General features: G+C 34.3%; 1 protein-coding gene across 11 annotated transcripts in view; it reads right to left on the bottom strand.

Moving 5' to 3' along the window:
- Nucleotides 1–18,190, bottom strand: part of LOC123522987 (band 4.1-like protein 4A) — a 58,718-nt gene continuing 40,528 nt past the window's right edge. For 5 of the 11 annotated variants that reach the window (XM_053549438.1, XM_053549442.1, XM_053549439.1 and 2 more), the window contains 7 exons: nucleotides 17,854–17,926; nucleotides 15,438–15,575; nucleotides 9,400–9,455; nucleotides 8,494–8,571; nucleotides 6,074–6,181; nucleotides 4,222–5,023; nucleotides 1–1,159 (listed from right to left, as the gene is read on the bottom strand). In XM_053549438.1, coding sequence (XP_053405413.1) covers nucleotides 839–1,159; nucleotides 4,222–5,023; nucleotides 6,074–6,181; nucleotides 8,494–8,571; nucleotides 9,400–9,455; nucleotides 15,438–15,575; nucleotides 17,854–17,926 — 1,576 coding nt within the window. In that variant the 3' untranslated portion in view covers nucleotides 1–838. Of the gene's footprint in view, nucleotides 1,160–3,372; nucleotides 3,428–4,221; nucleotides 5,024–6,073; nucleotides 6,182–8,493; nucleotides 8,572–9,399; nucleotides 9,456–15,437; nucleotides 15,576–17,853; nucleotides 17,927–18,190 lie in introns of all 11 variants that reach the window. The other 6 variants (XM_053549447.1, XM_053549441.1, XM_053549443.1 and 3 more) reach the window with 6 other exon arrangements.

Genomic DNA, 18,190 nt, shown 5'->3' with positions numbered 1-18,190 from the left:
TTTTCTTGTTTTTCAAGGTTTGTATTTTCACATTATAAATAGAAATTTATTGCAAACATTACAAAAATTAAAAAACGTAAAAGTGCATGCATGCATTGATGAATAAAAGAAATTCCCACATATCTCTTTTGCAGGATCTCTATAAATTTATTGGATGTGCAATTATTATGTCCTGGACAGCACAAATGAACACAACTGAATTTTTCCTGGCTAAATGAACAAGTATAATAAAGAATATATTGTTATATGCCTTAAGAAGTAAAATTTGAAGTTAATGCCATTAAAACTTAAATAACCTCCAACTGAAGAGACAGAAAATGTAATTCATTCCTTTGTTTTGGGTTTAATGCTGTTTTTCAACGGTATTTCAGTTGAAAACTCTATTTTAATCCTTTACTATTGAAATTTTGAAAAAGGATCATTACTGAAAAAGATAACCTTTTCAAATTACTAAACTTGGCAGATTTCAGGGGCATTCATTCAGACCTTTTTTGTTGTGCTTTTTCTATCTGAACAGAGACCATATATGATATATACTTCTCCACCTTAAAATATTGGAGAAAGTTTTTATATCATTTATCAAAAGTATAGTAAGTATACCATTTTCCCTACATGATCAAAACAGAAAAAATTTCACTGCCCTGTCAGTTTTCTGAAGCTTTGATTTAGTGCACCACCAAAACCATAAAGAACACTAGTGAGAAATACCAGGGACATGTGTATGCTATACTGTTTGAAGACATCTGTCCAAAATTCTTATATCAACAAACAACTGCTTCTTTATATACAAAATAAATACAAAAGTACTAGACAACATTTACAATTTGTACAGTACGTATCACAATTCTGTCCAGATATCCGATCTGCCAAAAGCTGGTGTCCGAACTCTACTGACGTGTTCAGACATACTGTCATTTCCTGAAGGACTTGTTAATTTACTTGGAGATCTGTTCACATTTGAAAGAGACAAACTAGTAATTGAACTGATTGCACTATCTGGTGAATGATAATTGGGCAAAGCTGCACTTGAACTGTTCTGATTGGTGGAAAGAGGCCTGGTTCCCCTGTGTGGTGACATTTCTATATGTCTATTTTTCTTAGTTGGGGTTGTAGCCGGGGACCGTGTGCTGGGAGATGCACTTCCTGTTCTCTGTCCAACCTGAAATAGAATAACACACAATACTGAACCTAATGAACAACTAGACAGTGAATTCATGATAGTTTTGCAACAAATTTTGATACAAATGTGTTTTCCAAGCTACGCTGGCCGGTATGCATACAGTTTTTCCAATAACGTAACACAGATGCTAAGAAAATGTCTTTGGTATATTATATATTAAACAACTTGAAATCAATGTAAGATTTTCCAGATTCTTGATGATAGCATATCTATAAAATGTAAAATATTTAACTCTCCAGAAAAATGAATCGTGATTTAATGAAAACTATGATAGTACTTACATCAGCTAATAGGAAAAACAATTTTAGAAGAACTTATAGATATAGATTACAAACTTAACAAAGATCTATATGAGCCGTGCCATGGGAAAACCAACATAGTGGGTATGCGACCAGCATGGATCCAGACCAGCCTGCGCATCCGCGCAGTCTGGTCAGGATCCATGCTGTTCGCTAACAGTTTCTCCAATTCCAATAGGCTTTCAAAGCGAACAGCATGGAGCCTGACCAGACTGCGCGGATGCGCAGGCTGGTCTGGATCCATGCTGGTCGCAAAGCCACTATGTTGGTTTTCTCATGGCACGGCTCATATGAATTTTACATAAAGGAAACCTTAATCTAACAGAATAGAGCTATATACAAAGGAGACAACTTTTTTACAATATACATTAAACAAAAATCACAACTCATAGAATCAGGAAAAACATTAACTTTACTTTACACCAAAAAGCTTATCAAAAATGCAGCAACATTAATTGAGGACAGCTTAACAAGACAGAATGTCATTTTTAAGTGGCAATCTATGAATAATGCTTCTTTATTTGTCTACCATGTATCAAGCCTTTCAGTGCTTTGTATGACCATAAACCACAATTTCCTGGGGGACCAGATCTTAGTAAAGACTTTCTTTACAACAAAGATCTATGAAATGAATCTATATGCACATCTAGTCTTCCAACAAATAAATCCACTGACAACAAGAATGCATTATTTTAATTTCTCAGTACCTTCTTTTAAGGTTTATATTCTAAAAGCAATGTATTTAGTTTACACAAATTTATTTTAGCTGAACTGTGATGAAAACTTTAAGTTTATTAAAATCACTCTCTAGTCCATTTCCTTTGAAAAAAAAAACCCATAGTGCTGATGTCATATGAGAAGGCAATGTTGTCAATCCCACAACCTAATTGTTGAGCAGCTGAAACCATAACACTAGACCACCTCTCCCTTTAATTCAAATTAATCAAAACAATGTATTTAAATTAAAACTTTTCAGTCAGAATGGGGACAAATCGACTTAATGGAGTTGAAAAGTAAACTTTTCATTCAATACATAAAATCATCAAACATAACATTTTCATTCACTATTAGCCGAGAAGTTCTGGTCTGACATATAGAAACTGTTGTAAGTTAGTTAGTTACAGCACTGCACTCAAAACACATATATCTACATCTCTTGTTAAGAATGAAAATAATGTAAAGAACTGTTATTAACGGGTTGTAAACAAAATCCTCAACAGCATTTCTGGAACATTACCAACAATAACCAAATGCTACTTCTGTGTTTCGTACCAGAACACACTTTTTGCAACCTGTACATGGAACAGGGGAGGAGAATTAAAGACCTCAAATTTCTTGTTGAGTCGGTGTTAAGACCTTTATAACACAGAACTGGTATAGGACATTCTTCTCAAAACAGACTTATAGACAAGATTACTAGAATTCTCTAATGTAGGTGTTTTAGTAAAGAAGGGGATTTGAAAGATGATATTGTTTTCTACATGTGACAGTCTTCCATAGTAACTAACAAAAGAAGTTTTTACAATACAACAAAGTCTTGGACAAAGGTTATCTGCAAGCACCCATAGTATTGTCATTTGAAATGCTGTGAAAATATTAAGCATAATTGGCATGAAATATCATGGTTTTGGTCAAAACGGCTGTTTCATGGGATGTGCTTTCGTGGATTTCATCTCATGAGGATTATACAAATACGGATGTAATATAAAAAATTTAATACCATCACTTTTCAGTTTTGGTGGTATCTGGTGTACAATTTTGAAAAACAATTTTACAAAGAGCAAAAAAGTTCCATTATTTGAAATACTATACTATAGATGCTTGCATATATTATGTATATTAAACTTGGGTGAAATACACACATCACAGTGGTAAAAACATGACATTGCAAACCTTATGATTATATCAATATAGGATTGGGTCCATAGTCACAATTGTGCCTTTGGTCCTAAAAATGTAACAATGTTAAAACTTTACATTAAAACTTTTAAATAAAGAAACTTTGATATTTGATAATAAAAAAAAAGAAACGTCTGGAAGCATTTCAACCTTTGTAGTCAACACCATACAGTAATCTTAACTCTTACACAACCAAAAATATTGAAAAAAGTTCTCCCATTATGATGAATTTACAAGTATATTTTCAGCCCATGGTATATATAATATCTGGTCAGAAAAGCAATTCAAAATCTGCCAGCATAATGTACACTGTAAATAATCTTGCCATATAATACTAATTAAAGGTTTCAGTAAGCTAATTTGAAAAGTATATGACAAAATGTTTAACGGCTTTGCTGGATTTCAAACCTACAAACACTTTATAAACATAGTGCTTTAACACTGCATTATGTGAAAGGGTTTTGTGATGCATGAAATAATACACTTGTCTCCAAAAGTCTTGGTCAAAGTGCTACAGAGAAACTGTTTTTAAATGAAGCAATATTTCTGATTCACTCTACATATAATATACAAAAATGAAATAGTTCAAATATGATGTGAATTTTCATTTTAATAGACAATTTGCGTAAATGTATTGCAAAACATCTGATCAATAAACTGTGATGGCATCTAAATACTATTAAAAAAAAAATTAAAAAATCTTTTCGTATGAAATATTTCTAACTGGAAAGGATCTCCGTGCCTCAAACAGCATCTGTATGTAACCTTGTTTCAAGACTTTTCAGACAACAGTGCACTGCTGCTCAATCTGTAAAACAAATGATGAGAAATAAAAAGATTTACCCTTTGTCCACGTCCAGCAGATTCTGCACGATTTGAGCCTGGTACTCTACCATTTCCAATATATTGCCATGATGGTTGTAGTCCCAGTCTACTTTCAGAAGTGGACTGTGTACTATAATTCTGAGAATCAGACTGGTTATAAAATGTATTCTGAGAGTAAGAGTTTGTGTCAGGACCAGTCACACCCTGTCTACCTTGACTATATGGATAAGATTTCATTGCAAAACTATTATCACTAGTATAGGATGAATGCTGTGAAGTTCTGTTTTCTGGTGGATTGACTGGCGCACTGTCTGGCTGAGTATAAAACATTCTATTGGCAGGAAATTGTGAACTGTATGACACTGAATTATTAACCATTCCATTTTGGTGTCTTTGAGGCAAGACATTCCTGTTGTCTGACACACCACACATTCTTTGTTGGTCTCTTGTATATGGAACACCATTCTGACTTGGAGAGTTCGTAGTATTATTTGATGGCATTGTTTTCACAACATTAGAATTGTTGTCATAACCAGGAATGATCTGTGAATTAGCATGATGTGACCTTTCTGGAATGTTTTGGTTCCAAGCCTTATTCTGATTGGTTTGTCCATAATTCCTGTTGTATGGCATGTTTTGACTGGTTAAATCATTTCCTTGCTGGTTTCCAGTATAGGTCTGTCTCCTTGTTCTAGCCGGACTGCTGTACAGTTTAGCTATTGCATCTTGGGTACCAAATCTATGAGGATGTCCACGTGGTGGTGTATTTATTAGTGTACCACCACTGCTTTGAGAATTGTTTAAACCCTGATCTCCACCTCTGAAAAGTAGGGTGTCAAAATATAGTTTAACTTTGTACAAACAGCATGGAATCAATAAATCTTTCACTCATTAGAAAGAAACTGTTATCACTATGTGCTACTACATAAAGGAAAAGGGATTGTGTGTGGATTCTAAATCTAGGTGTTTTACTAACAATTGCATGCACTAATTCAAACAACAGAGGGATCACTCAAAGGGGTTTGCAAGCAAATTTACAAAATTACTGTACTAAACAAAACTAAATACTTAACTGCAACTGAAGAAATACAAAATTTCTAACTTTATAAATCCTAAATCTGAGTGATAATTATATCATTATCATTCTTTCAAATGCCTGAGTTTGTATGTTTAATAATAATGGTTAATATAAAATAGCAGATTAATATTTCAATTAAGTTGCAGAAATTTTCAATAAAAAGCAGAATGCTTAAGCAAAGTGCTAGTGTTCACTTATTTAAACTACAGTAACTGCTGAAGGTGACAGGGCATTGATATATGTTGTGATCATTACCTTTGACCTTCAATTATTACCTTGACCTTTGACCTAATGACAAGATTTATGTACTCTGCACATTGCCTATGAGAAAAAACAACTTATGTTAGTTTTATGAAAATCTTTCCAGCAGTTTAGAAGATGCATAGTAGGCACAAATTAAGCTATCCTACTTCTTTTCTCTATTGTGACCTTGACCTTAGGTGTAGTGACCTGGGTAATACCTGATATATTATCATGTTGAACATTCAGGTGTTCAGGTGTAGTTATCTGAAAATCTATAGAATTGTTTTGGAGATATGACTTCAGGCATGAATGATGGATAGACAAATATGAGCCCCCATTACTTTATATCAAGCTAAATAATAAACAGAAATAGTGAAGTTTACCATAATTATTAACAAAATACATTTTTAAGACTTCTGATACTTTACACCATTTAAAAGGTCCTCATTCTAAAGACAGTTTAAAAGCCAGTGCAAGAAAGAGAAAAGCAATGTCAAGGCCATCCTTAAACAGAGAGCAGTGTCTTTTCAGAGAAAAACCAAGAATTACCTATCTTCAGTAAGGTCATGCCCTTCACCTTGCTGACTATGACCTTGAGAAGAAAAGTCGCTTTGACCTTGCAGGTCATGCAGTTTAGTATCTGAAGTGCTTTGGGAACTGTGCAAACAAACAACATAAAACATTTAACAATGTAAGACCAAAACTAAACTATGACATGGTTAGTTTAAACAATGTTTCAGTTTCTATATAATCAATCTAAATTCTTTTCTTTAGAGTCTATGCTGCATCAATGTGTTGCCTCTGCCAGGATCAAACACAGTACCTCCTGGTTAAACAACCTACAATTTTATTGACTTATATATACACCTCTCAAAGAGCGATTATGGATTTCAAATGTTGTCAAGACTGCAAAATTTCAACAGAAGTGTTTTTGGGAATTTAAGATGTTCCAACTCAACCTCTGTAACAATTCTTTTTTTCTGTTGTACAAATTCCCTGTATCAAAATAACCATGTCATAATTCCATTACATCTAGTGTACATCTATTTAACTGCATGCATTGGTAGAAAATACATATTGCAACATGGAGGTGTAGAAATAAAACACTTTGTATGACTGGCATTATTTTATGATACGTGCATAAGAAGTGATAATAAACAGCATTCCTGTTAGGGGTATTACCCCTATATTAATTAATAGTTTTAAAGGGCAATATAGGCCTGATAAAAAAAGTTAATTTTATATCAAAGCAATTCTTGAACCTTTCATAATGCTGAAAGAATTTTTAAAATCAGACCACTATTGAAAAAGATATGGCAGTTTGAAATTTAAGAAAAGGGCTGATCATGGAGGCTGCCATTTTAGTGTGTTTATGACGTCATTTACACACTGCTGAAATCTTTTTAAGCAAATAATCTTTTACATAGATTAATTTCATATGTATCTTGTGTGTTTGTGTTTGGGTTTAATGTCTATTTAACGATGTCAGATAAATCATGGTGTCTACATGATTTATGTAGCAGTGAGCACAATGCCCAACTTTATAGTGCTGCCTCACTGGAATATCATGCCGTCATATTAGACTGACCCCTCCCAGTCATATTAGACTGACACCGGACTGACCAGTCCAAGCACTATCCTCTTAATTCTGAGCACCGAGGAAGCTACTAGTACCATTGTTTATGTCTTTGGTATGACGCGGCCAGGGATTGAACCCACGACCTCCCTCACTCGAAGCGGGCACTTTACCACTAGGCTACCGAGGCGGTCTATATGTATCTTGAATGTAAGATGTAAAACATGGTAATTTCTATCATTGTAGCTGGAAAAAGTAGAGAAATTATTTCACAGAAATAATTATACACAGTTCAAATATGTATCTAGAAATTTAATAAATCTGCCATTTAGTTTTTTGTTGTCATGGAAACAAAATGGCTGCAATTTTGATTAAGTATTTATATGCTCGTAACTTCCTCATTTTTAAGCTGATTTTGAAAATTCTTTCATTTTTTTTAAATGATTTAAGAAATCCTAGCAGACGGAATTAACATACGTTCAACATTGCCTTTCCCTTTAAAAGTTTTGTGTATGCGGATGTTTTCCTTCTTTGCATCCTTTCTTTTAAAACAGAATTGTGTTACAACACTCAAGCATAAAATAATGTCTTTAACATTACCTTAAACATTATCTTATACACAGGGGAAAACTGCATGCAAGAAAACTATCATACAGGGTAAGAAGTGCTACATGTTATTTTTCAGTCTAAAATCATGTAAAATTGTGAAAATAAAATGATGTCACAAAAACAACAAAACAGAAAACATATCTCATCATGCAATAAGTAGAATTAAAGCTAATTCCGACAAGACATTATTTCAACCTTGCACATCACATAAAACATGAAAACATCATTGTTAAAGTAGTCAAATATACTTTTGATATTTCTTTAAACAAAGGTGACATAAAAATCTAAAATGGCAGACACCATCAAATCGAAAATACGCAACTAGTCAAATTTCATTATGCAAGTTGTTTATTTATAGCTTAAACTGACAGTAAATCATATATCTGAAGTAAAGTATACTGGTGTTAAATGCAGGGCATTGTTCTGGTATCAGGAAAGAACGATTTACATTGTATATCCATTACCATTATGGATTAAATAAAACCACAATTTCTCCTTTTCAAAACCAACATGCTGTAAATATATTATGTAAAAAAATATCACACAAATACATCTCCTTGTAACCAGGAAAACAAAAATGTGTTACTATGGAAACCATACAGCTGTTGCTAGGTAACCAATACATTTGGTAATTGTACGATACATTTTACTATTGTTCCAGTCCAGCCTTTATCACCATATAAATCAATACATTACTATCCAACAACATACAAGTTGCTAGGTAACCAATAATTTCCCTAGTAACCCGTGTTAGCATTATGTTACTATAGCAACCGTGTCATACCTGTGGAAGGTCATACAATGATGTAGCACACTTATTTTCCATTCAACATTGTTTACAGTCATACTTAATGTTGAATATCTATAGGAATATTTCAAGTTAAATACAGTCAATTTTAATTCCAAATCACTTTTTTTTTTCAAAGTCTCAGAAACTTTTTCTGCTTGTTTTGTTCTCACTTGTCTCTTATATGAAGAAATATATAATTTACTAGTAAATCTTAATAACCAGCAAACAAATGTAGAACTTCAAAACAATCTTTTTCAGCAAGGTTTCTTATATCTTCATAAAATATTAACTTTTTTAACTATATAATAGTCTTTTTCTTAGCTACAGAAGTATCTTAAGATATAAATCATAAATAAATTAATGAACTGATGTTTTCACACATTTTGTCCGTATGTTGGTTGGTTGAGTTAATGTTACAATGCCACAAATGATTTGGTAACTTTCCAGCTTTTGATGGTCGAGGAAGACCCCATGTGCTACTCCAGTTATCATTTCAGGGCATGGTAGAATCACTGACCTTCTGTAAGCCAGCTCGATGGATGGCTTCCTTACAAGAAAGAACTCCACATCCCAATCAAGGTTTTGCTCCCAAGGCAGCTTAGGAGCAAATGATTGAAAAAATCAGCCAACAGGGCCCCTAAGGTAAGTAATTAATTGCATTTAGAAGTAAAAAATGTTGCTATAAAACATAAGCAAAATAGCTAATAAAATATGCTTAACAATATTTAAAATACTTGAAGGTTCTAGGTAAAACATCTGAGTCTGGAAACCAGTCTCTAAACTTTCTCATCTGATTAGTTGTTTCTGTACACTATTCTGAAACTGACTAATGGCAATGCTGCTTTTTGAGACTGGTCCTCATACTCCATTTTATACTCTAGCAGCCAGCCAGTTACCCACCTGTTCATATTTCTCTGTTCCATTACAGAATTTCTCTCATCCACTGCATCAATGGGCTGAAGAGAAATCATAAAAAAAATGTACAAATGAACATACTCAAATAGAAAAGGTTAAACGATTAAACAATTAAACAGTTTGCAAATAAAATTTTCTGTGATATGTGTGTAAAAGAAGGCAGCACTTTGTCACACAACCTTAAAACTAAGTCTCCCACCACTTACCGCAAAGAAATTGTAAAAATGCCACAAATCAAGGACCATAACTCCATGTAAAGTCTTGAAATATATACAACTAGGCCTGACAGACAGTTTGATGGGTTGACATTCTCATGAATAGGGTTTTATCAACTTTTTCATTGCTCTAAAAGCCAACTTATGCTAAATTAAACTCGAAGTTCCTGAATGAATGAGCTTACTGTATTTTTTTTGTTCTCTACACAGAAAAGTACAATTTTTGCAAAAGCATAAAAGGATGTGACAGTGATTCCAAAACTCATCTGAATGGGGTATAATGTCAAGATGAACAAATGCAATGCAAGAATTGCCCCTATCAACATTGTAAGACAGCATTACATTTTGAGCTGAAAAAATCTTTTATGAGCTAAATACACCTTAATAGTTTAACTACAGAAACTGACACAAAAATTAATTTGTTAAAATCACAGCAACTAGGTCAAACCAAACCACAACCAGACAATCATTAGACTGAGTCTACTAACATACATTGTTTTTAATGTCTAACCACTGATCAGCATAATTACATTCTTTCATATTATGTAAAATTCATAGAATTCTGTGGTAAATTTCACACTCAACCTGTACCATTCTGCATACTGTGGTATTATTAATACTTGTGGAGGACTAATTTTCATGAATTTCTTAGTATGTGTGAATGCATGAAATCGAATACTGAATATGTAAAATTTCCATATATCTTTATCTTGAAAAAATTTGAAATTCATGTCCCAACACACCTGTCAGTTTTGCCAAAACATCAAAAATCTAAGCTTATAGAATTAACAGTTACTATATTGCAAAATTCATAGTATTGCAGAATGTACTGGTACTAATATTCAAAGTACCGGTAACGCACCATAGTCCATATCATTTTGGAAGACTATGCTGCAATTTTTCTAATACTATTTCAACTCTGCATATTCTGTGTATTGTACTTTTATCCTATGTGCACATTTATTCTTTTCTATATCTTAAACCCTCTTAATTCTTTGAGAATTATACTGTGCATGTATTATTATGTGCAATAAAAATGTGCATCTGAACCAATATTTTTTCTTCTTGCGTAATTATAAATGTGCTCTGCACGATATATGACTGCGTAATTTTGTGTTCTGGAATACTACACACTGTATAATTCTGTGTATCATTATAATAGTGTGAATTTCTCAATTTCTCACTGGGTAAAGACACCAACATCTACAAACGTCATGAAGAAATTTTGCCTTCATTCTGACCTCTGTTGGTAGTGTACAGTAAGAGTATCTTCACTTTGATCAAAAGCTTGACAGTTAGAAACAAAATGGCAGACTTTTCTAGATTTACCTTTTTTCCTTTCCTGTATTTTAAAAACAGTGATTTTATACCAAAATGAAAATTATTTTAAACCAAAAGTAAAGTTTTTTCTCTAGACTCAATTCAATACTAGCTGACTGAAAATAAGGATGTACACTGGAATAAAACACTGTCCTTTTTGTATTTACGGCATCAAGGAAACACTTGACAACAAAGTACACATGAAAGCATGAAAAACAAGAGCTGTCGGAGGACAGAAACGCTCGACTATTCAACAGCCTTGTCAACTGAATTAATATGAAAGTCGAAAAAGGAGCATAATTTTGTAAAAATGGAAAAAAGGGTTATGGAACCTTCACAGTGCTTATCAGCTCATAAAGTGCAATGTAGGTCAGTCTATCACAGTGAATAAGTGTGTGAAGTTTCAATCCATTCCCATAAGTGGTTACTGAGATACCAGCTTACATACAAAACCTTAACCAAGAATTTCTAAGTTGAAAAAGGGGCATAATTTTGTAAAAAAGCAAAATAGAGTTATGGAACCTGTGCAATGTAGGTCAGTTTATCACAGTGAATAAGTGTGTGAAGTTTCAATCCATTCCCACAAGTGGTTACTGAGATACCAGCTTACATACAAAACATTAACCAAATCGGGACGCGGACGCTGGCGCATGGGTGAGTCCAATAGTTCTACTATTCTTTGAATAGTCGAGCTAAAAATGAACCATGTTTGCCAAAAAAATGAAATACAACAACAAAGAGAAATGGAGCATAACAAGTTCTGCATACAAATTGCAAACTTGCCGTACAACCAAAGACTTAAAAGTCTGGAATCAATGTATATGTTTGCTAATGTGAATCAATGTGAGCTATATGCCAAAGTAACCAATACAAGTCATGTGTAGCTTCATTTTTAGGTTTCTCTTTAAAGACTACAGTTTGTGGGTTTATTTATCCTCGCCCCCAGCAATCCATACGGGTGAGCAGTTTGTAAAATAATTAGTATTTTATACAAATTAGTCTCCGTAAAACAGGGATCATCCTAGGTCAAAATTTTAGGGGAGAAGACTTCTCCCTCCACAGAATATAGGGAGAAGTTGAGGAATTTAAGGAGAAATGATACTATTCAGTTTCCTGCCTATATATATCCACTTTCTGTGGGTCTAGCTATAACTTATAAACAGTAATTATTTAAGGAAATTGATTCTTGCATTATTATTTTCATGAATTTCTAAATAAAGTATAAACTTAGCTATGAACAAGAGTGCAAGAATGTCACAATATACGCCCGTCACAGCAAATTTCTTTACTCTAGCACCTGTATTTGCAAATGGAATTTTAATTTTGTGGTTGTTTAGTAATAACTAAGTGTTTTGTTTTTCTAAGTCCTCAAAAAAACTCCTTACCAGGTAGAGATACCTTAAAATACACCTAAAATTGGAAAGTAACATCTATGTTGTACCACAGAAAAGTGGTCTTGGTTTTTCCCTACGGTCAATTATAAAAAAGTTACAATATAAGTTATTTATAGTAACAACTAAGGGAAGTTAATCTTAAAAAAAAAAAAAAAAAAAAAAAATCAAAAAAAAATATTGTAAGTCCTCACAAAAATCTTTACCAGGTAGAGACTGGTCAAAATACACCTCAAAATTGGATGTAGCATGCATGTTGTACTACAGAAAAGTGGTCTCTATTTTCCCTACGACTAGTAATGAAAAAGTTACAATATAAGCTATTTATAGTAACAACAAAGGGAAGTAATTCGAAAGAAGGGAACTGCGCATGACACTTCGTCTCATGATGATGTATAATTGTGTCAAGTTACATCAAAATCCCTCCATGCATGAAGAAGAAATGCTTCGGACAAAGTCATTCTTGTATCTGACCTTTGGCCTCTAAGTGTGACCTTGACCTTAGACCTAGGGACCTGGTTCTTGCGCATGACACTACGTCTCGTGGTGGTGAACATTTGTGCCAAGTTATATCAAAATCCCTCTATGCATGAAGAAGAAATGCTCCGGACAAGGTTTTCATTCTTGTATCCTTTGACCTCTAAGTGTGACCTTGACCTTAGACCTGGTTCTTGCGCATGACACTCCGCCTCATGGTGGTGAACATTTGTGCCAAGTTATATCAAAATCCCTCTATGCATGAAGAAGAAATGCTCCGGACAAAGTTTTCATTCTTGTATCCTTTGACCTCTAAGTGTGACCTTGACCTTAGACCTAGGGACCTGGTTCTTGCGCATGACACTCCTTCTCATGATGATGAACAATTGTGCCAACTTTCATCAAAATCCCTCTATGCATGAAGAAGATATGGTCCGGACAAAGTCATTCTTGAATTTGACCTTTGACCTCTAAGTGTGACCTTGACCTTAGACCTAGGGACCTGGTTCTTGCGCATGACACTACGTCTCGTGGTGGTGAACATTTGTGCCAAGTTATATCAAAATCCCTCTATGCATGAAGAAGAAATGCTCCGGACAAGGTTTTCATTCTTGTATCCTTTGACCTCTAAGTGTGACCTTGACCTTAGACCTAGAGACCTGGTTCTTGCGCATGACACTCCGCCTCATGGTGGTGAACATTTGTGCCAAGTTATATCAAAATCCCTCTTTGCATGAAGAAGAAATGCTCCGGACAAAGTTTTCATTCTTGTATCCTTTGACCTCTAAGTGTGACCTTGACCTTAGACCTAGGGACCTGGTTCTTGCGCATGACACTCCTTCTCATGATGATGAACAATTGTGCCAACTTTCATCAAAATCCCTCTATGCATGAAGAAGATATGGTCCGGACAAAGTCATTCTTGAATTTGACCTTTGACCTCTAAGTGTGACCTTGACCTTAGACCTAGGGACCTGGTTCTTGCGCATGACACTCCGTCTCATGATGGTGAACAACTGTGCCAAGTTTCATCAAAATCCCTTCATGCATGTAGAAGATATGCTCCGGACAAGGTCTGTGGACGCCGCCCGCCCGCCCGCCCGCCAGGGGCGTTCCCATAATACGTCCCGTTTTTCAAACGGGCGTATAAAAAGTCGCCTTTAAATTTTTATCCGAAATTTACCTGTCCGAAACTCGTAAATTTAACAGGTGCACGATCAAAACGCCGTGAAATTTTTCATTCATGTTTCAATTCTCATGCTTTTATAATGCCTGATTTTTGCATCAACTTGTTCACAGATTTATACTTTAATTTAATTATTTTTTTTTTTTCGAAAATAATACCAAACTCGTAGGTAATGACGATCTTTTTACAATATTTTGTACGGCAGTTCTGACGTCCGCGTAATCATTTTTGATCCACAGTACCCGAGCAATTCATTTACAGAAATTGACCATAATCATGGTAATTGAAATAAATTTTGAAGCAAAATGAAAGAATAATATACAATAATTGTTGGGTAAGATCACGCTCTCGTTAAGTTTATTGGCTTTTTACATGCCGTTTGAAAATTTTCAAAATGGCGGCGGCTTACAATATTATTGATTGACACTGTGGGATTAACGCTACGATTGGCTGAAGTTTGACAGGCGAGTAGGCGGGGTTGACTATGGATTTATCGATAATTTAATCTAGAAAATGCATCAAGTTTTACAACTTTAACTCGGCGATTCGGATTTCGCCCGGAGGCGATAATTAGGCGAAGTGGCCGACTTCAAAGCAACGATATCGCTCAAATCGCCTTGTAGGATGATCCCTGCGTAAAATATCTGCACTATGTAATGTTAAGGACAAACTGCAAACTGTCTTGGATTCTGTTGAGTGGCGACAATTAAAAATGTTAAAATAATTATAAAGGATTTTTTGCTTGTTTTTACACAGACAAAGCTAACAGCTAGGTGGTTATATTACTGCCTTTGACAATGAGAAAAATACAAGCAACACACATTAAAAATCCTAACATGTGTAACCCCCAAAACACACGTCTTCAAAATTTCACAAACATTCTTATATCCAAATTTTTATCTTTGCTCAAAGTAAAAATTAGTTCAAAAGTATTTCAGGAACATTTAAATCACTAGAAAGATTTCTTTGGAACAAATCTAAACATAATTCAGAAATGTACTGAAAAAAAAAAGATGACAATTTGTGAATGTTTGAGAAAGTGTAGTTAAGAGTAAAAACTGAATTTGTTTTTGCTTCCAGATGAGACCTTAACCTTAAGCCTGCTGGCGGCATGTGATTCTGCCTTTGCGACAAGTGCAGACCAAGATCAGCCTGCACTCACTGTTCGCTATTCTGTCAGTAAATTTTCAGTGAACACCCCTTCAAATAATAAATGGTATTGCCCAAATTGAATGATGGACCAGTCCATTTTAGGAATTTAGCAGGGTAAAGGTTAAGTAGAAAACTATACTTCATTATTCTTAAAGTCATGTCATGTACAGTTTTCTATTTGAGCTCTCAAAATATAAACAGTTGGAAGCAAGGTGCAGTACCCTTATAGTGTTACTATTGTTATAACATGAAGTATCCCACACCCTCACACACGCCGTATACCTTGAACACTGCAGTGGGTGGGGGGTGGTATCTATGTATAGGGTTTGGATGAAGCTGATAGCGTGGGGAAAGTTTGGGTTCATAAAATAAATGGTTTTCATGAAATTGTGGAATACTTCTGATATCAGCCATGAAATGCTGAAATAAAGAAACACATATCTTTGTCAGTTAAGCGATATCTTACTACAAAACTAGCCTTATTCTAACAAGTTCATCCTGCAAACTTCATAATAGAAGCATATTCTAAAAATACATTTTCATTCATAAAAACCGGAGTTAATTGGTAAAACTTTATCTAAATATCTGTGAATATTATTTGTTACAATATGTTTACATTAGAACTGTGTATAACTTACCACGTTTTGTTTAGAGCAGTTTATCAATACAGAGAGACTGAGATTTGAGCACATAACTAATAACAAGAGCACCGCCATGCAGGTGATGACGCTCATCTGATTTTTTTTGTATAATAGAAATATTGTCCTACCCATGATTTTCTAAGTCTAAGGGCCATCATTCTTGCAAAAAGCAGGACAGAGTTATGTTTCTTGATGTACAGTGTCCGCTAATGATGGTGAAAAACTGCTGCAAGTTTTAAAGCAATAGCTTTGATAGTTTATGAAAGAAGCTGACTTAAACATAACACTCAACCAAGAAAACTGATTTTCTAAGTCCAAAAGGGGCAATAATTATTGCAAAAAGCAGGATGGAGTTACGTTTCTTGCTGCACATGGTCAGCTTATGATGGTGAACAGGTGTTGCAAGTTTCAAAGCAATAGCTTTGATAGTTTAAAAGAAAAAGTTGACCTAAACATAAAACTTAACCAAGAAATCTGATATTTTCTAAGTCCAAAAGGGCATAAACTGCAAAAAGCAGGATGGAGTAAGTTTCTTGCTGAACAAGTCAGCTATGATGGGAACAGTGTTGCAAGTTTAAAGCAATAGCTTGATAGTTAAGAAGGACCTAAACATAAAACTTAACCAAGAACTGATTTCTAGTCAAAAGGGGCAATAATCTTGAAAAAAGCAGATGGAGTTATGTTCTGATTCAGGTCAGCTTATATGTAACAAGGTGCAAGTTCAAAGCAATAGCTTTGATAGCTTAGGAGAAAAGTTGACCTAAACATAAAACTTAACCAAGAAATCTGATATTTTCTAAATACAAAAGGGGCCATAAATCTTGCAAAAAGCAGGATGGAGTTATGTTTCTTGCTGTACAGGGTCAGCTTATAATGGTGAACAAGTGTTCCAAGTTTCAAAGCAATAGCTTTGATAATTTAGGAGAAAAGCTGACCTAAACATAAAACTTAACCAGGCAATGCCGACGCCGATCAAGTGATGACAATAACTCATCATTTTTTTTCAAAAAATCAGATGAGCTAAAAAATCTCAGTCCTTAGTAAAAAGTCTCTCTTATTGTAATCCAGTGTATTGCTTTATGTAAGTATAAATAGTTTCGAACTTTCCAGATATGTCATTTCATACTGATGATGTATTCCAAGTTTTATTTGAACTGGATGAAAACTGCAGGACTAGCTGAGTACACAATAGCGTGACAGACAGATGGACAGAATGACAAGACCGTTCAGACGCTATATGTCTCATGGGTATTTGACCACTGGTAACATAAGATATGTGTAAAATAAGACTGGGATTGGTAGGGTTGTGTCCTCAGCATATGTAAAGTAAGCAGGGCTTGGGATGCCAAGCATTTCTGTTCCACAGATCACATCACTGACTAAGATAGATCAACAACAGCTCAGCCATGTGCAAGACATAATTATGTTGACCTACATTTATCTAACAGTTTCATCAACATAAAAAGAATGCAAAGAGTCCACTTTCAAAGCATACAGCCATGTATACTGTTATTAATTTGGTGCCATCATTGAACAGTCATGTATGTTAATGACTCTTGAGGTGTAACAACATTGTTTACACAATTTTTGACTAACTGTGGGTCTTAAAAGAGTTTACTGATATCAAATGCCAAAAATTCTCATGCAGTTAATATACATAGATATGAGGGTACAATGTTTAATTATAACTCAAACGTAAAAAATATTTAATTTGATATGTATCATTGTTCTGTTTTCTGAAAAGATATACAGTCCAACTCGTTCACTCAAACTTGACAGGACAACCAAAATTTGTTAGTTATCGGCAGTTTGAGCCATCGAAAAACATACAATATATAGATATTCTGCTGGGACCTGACGATGAGTTTGAGCGAAGGGTAGTGCACAAATTATCCAAGTTGGAGCAAAAGAAGTTTGACTGTACCTTTCAATACCGAACTGGTTTAGAAACAAGTTAATGTTAGGTTTTACAGGTGATCTGAGGTAAATGTGCTTGGAAATGATACAGAAATAAAGCTTATGAAACAGACTATAGTCTACTGGTACAGAAACATTACCTTGGAGTGTGATGATACTGTGTTGTTATATTGCTGTGGATACAGTTGATGATTCTGACCACGTCTTGGCAAGCTGTAATGTAGTAAAACTTAACTCTTTAACAATTTAAGAGGGTAAAAATAACTTCTAACAACGAACCAATTCAGTAAGTACAAAAGATATACAGAGAGGGTTTATACTAGGCCAATTACCATTTATATATCAAAATGTCTGTGTCAAAACTAAAAGAAAGCTGTAAGAACTTATAATAAAACAAGTTTTAATGAGTTTAGAAAGGAATCTCCTCAACCCTTCCGTGGGGTTTAATTACATCCATTTTGTTTTTGTTTGGTTTCG

The sequence above is a fragment of the Mercenaria mercenaria genome, chromosome 8 (genome assembly GCF_021730395.1).
Source record: "Mercenaria mercenaria strain notata chromosome 8, MADL_Memer_1, whole genome shotgun sequence".
NCBI classification, from domain to species: domain Eukaryota; kingdom Metazoa; phylum Mollusca; class Bivalvia; order Venerida; family Veneridae; genus Mercenaria; species Mercenaria mercenaria.
This window is presented reverse-complemented; position numbering and strand designations above follow the sequence as displayed.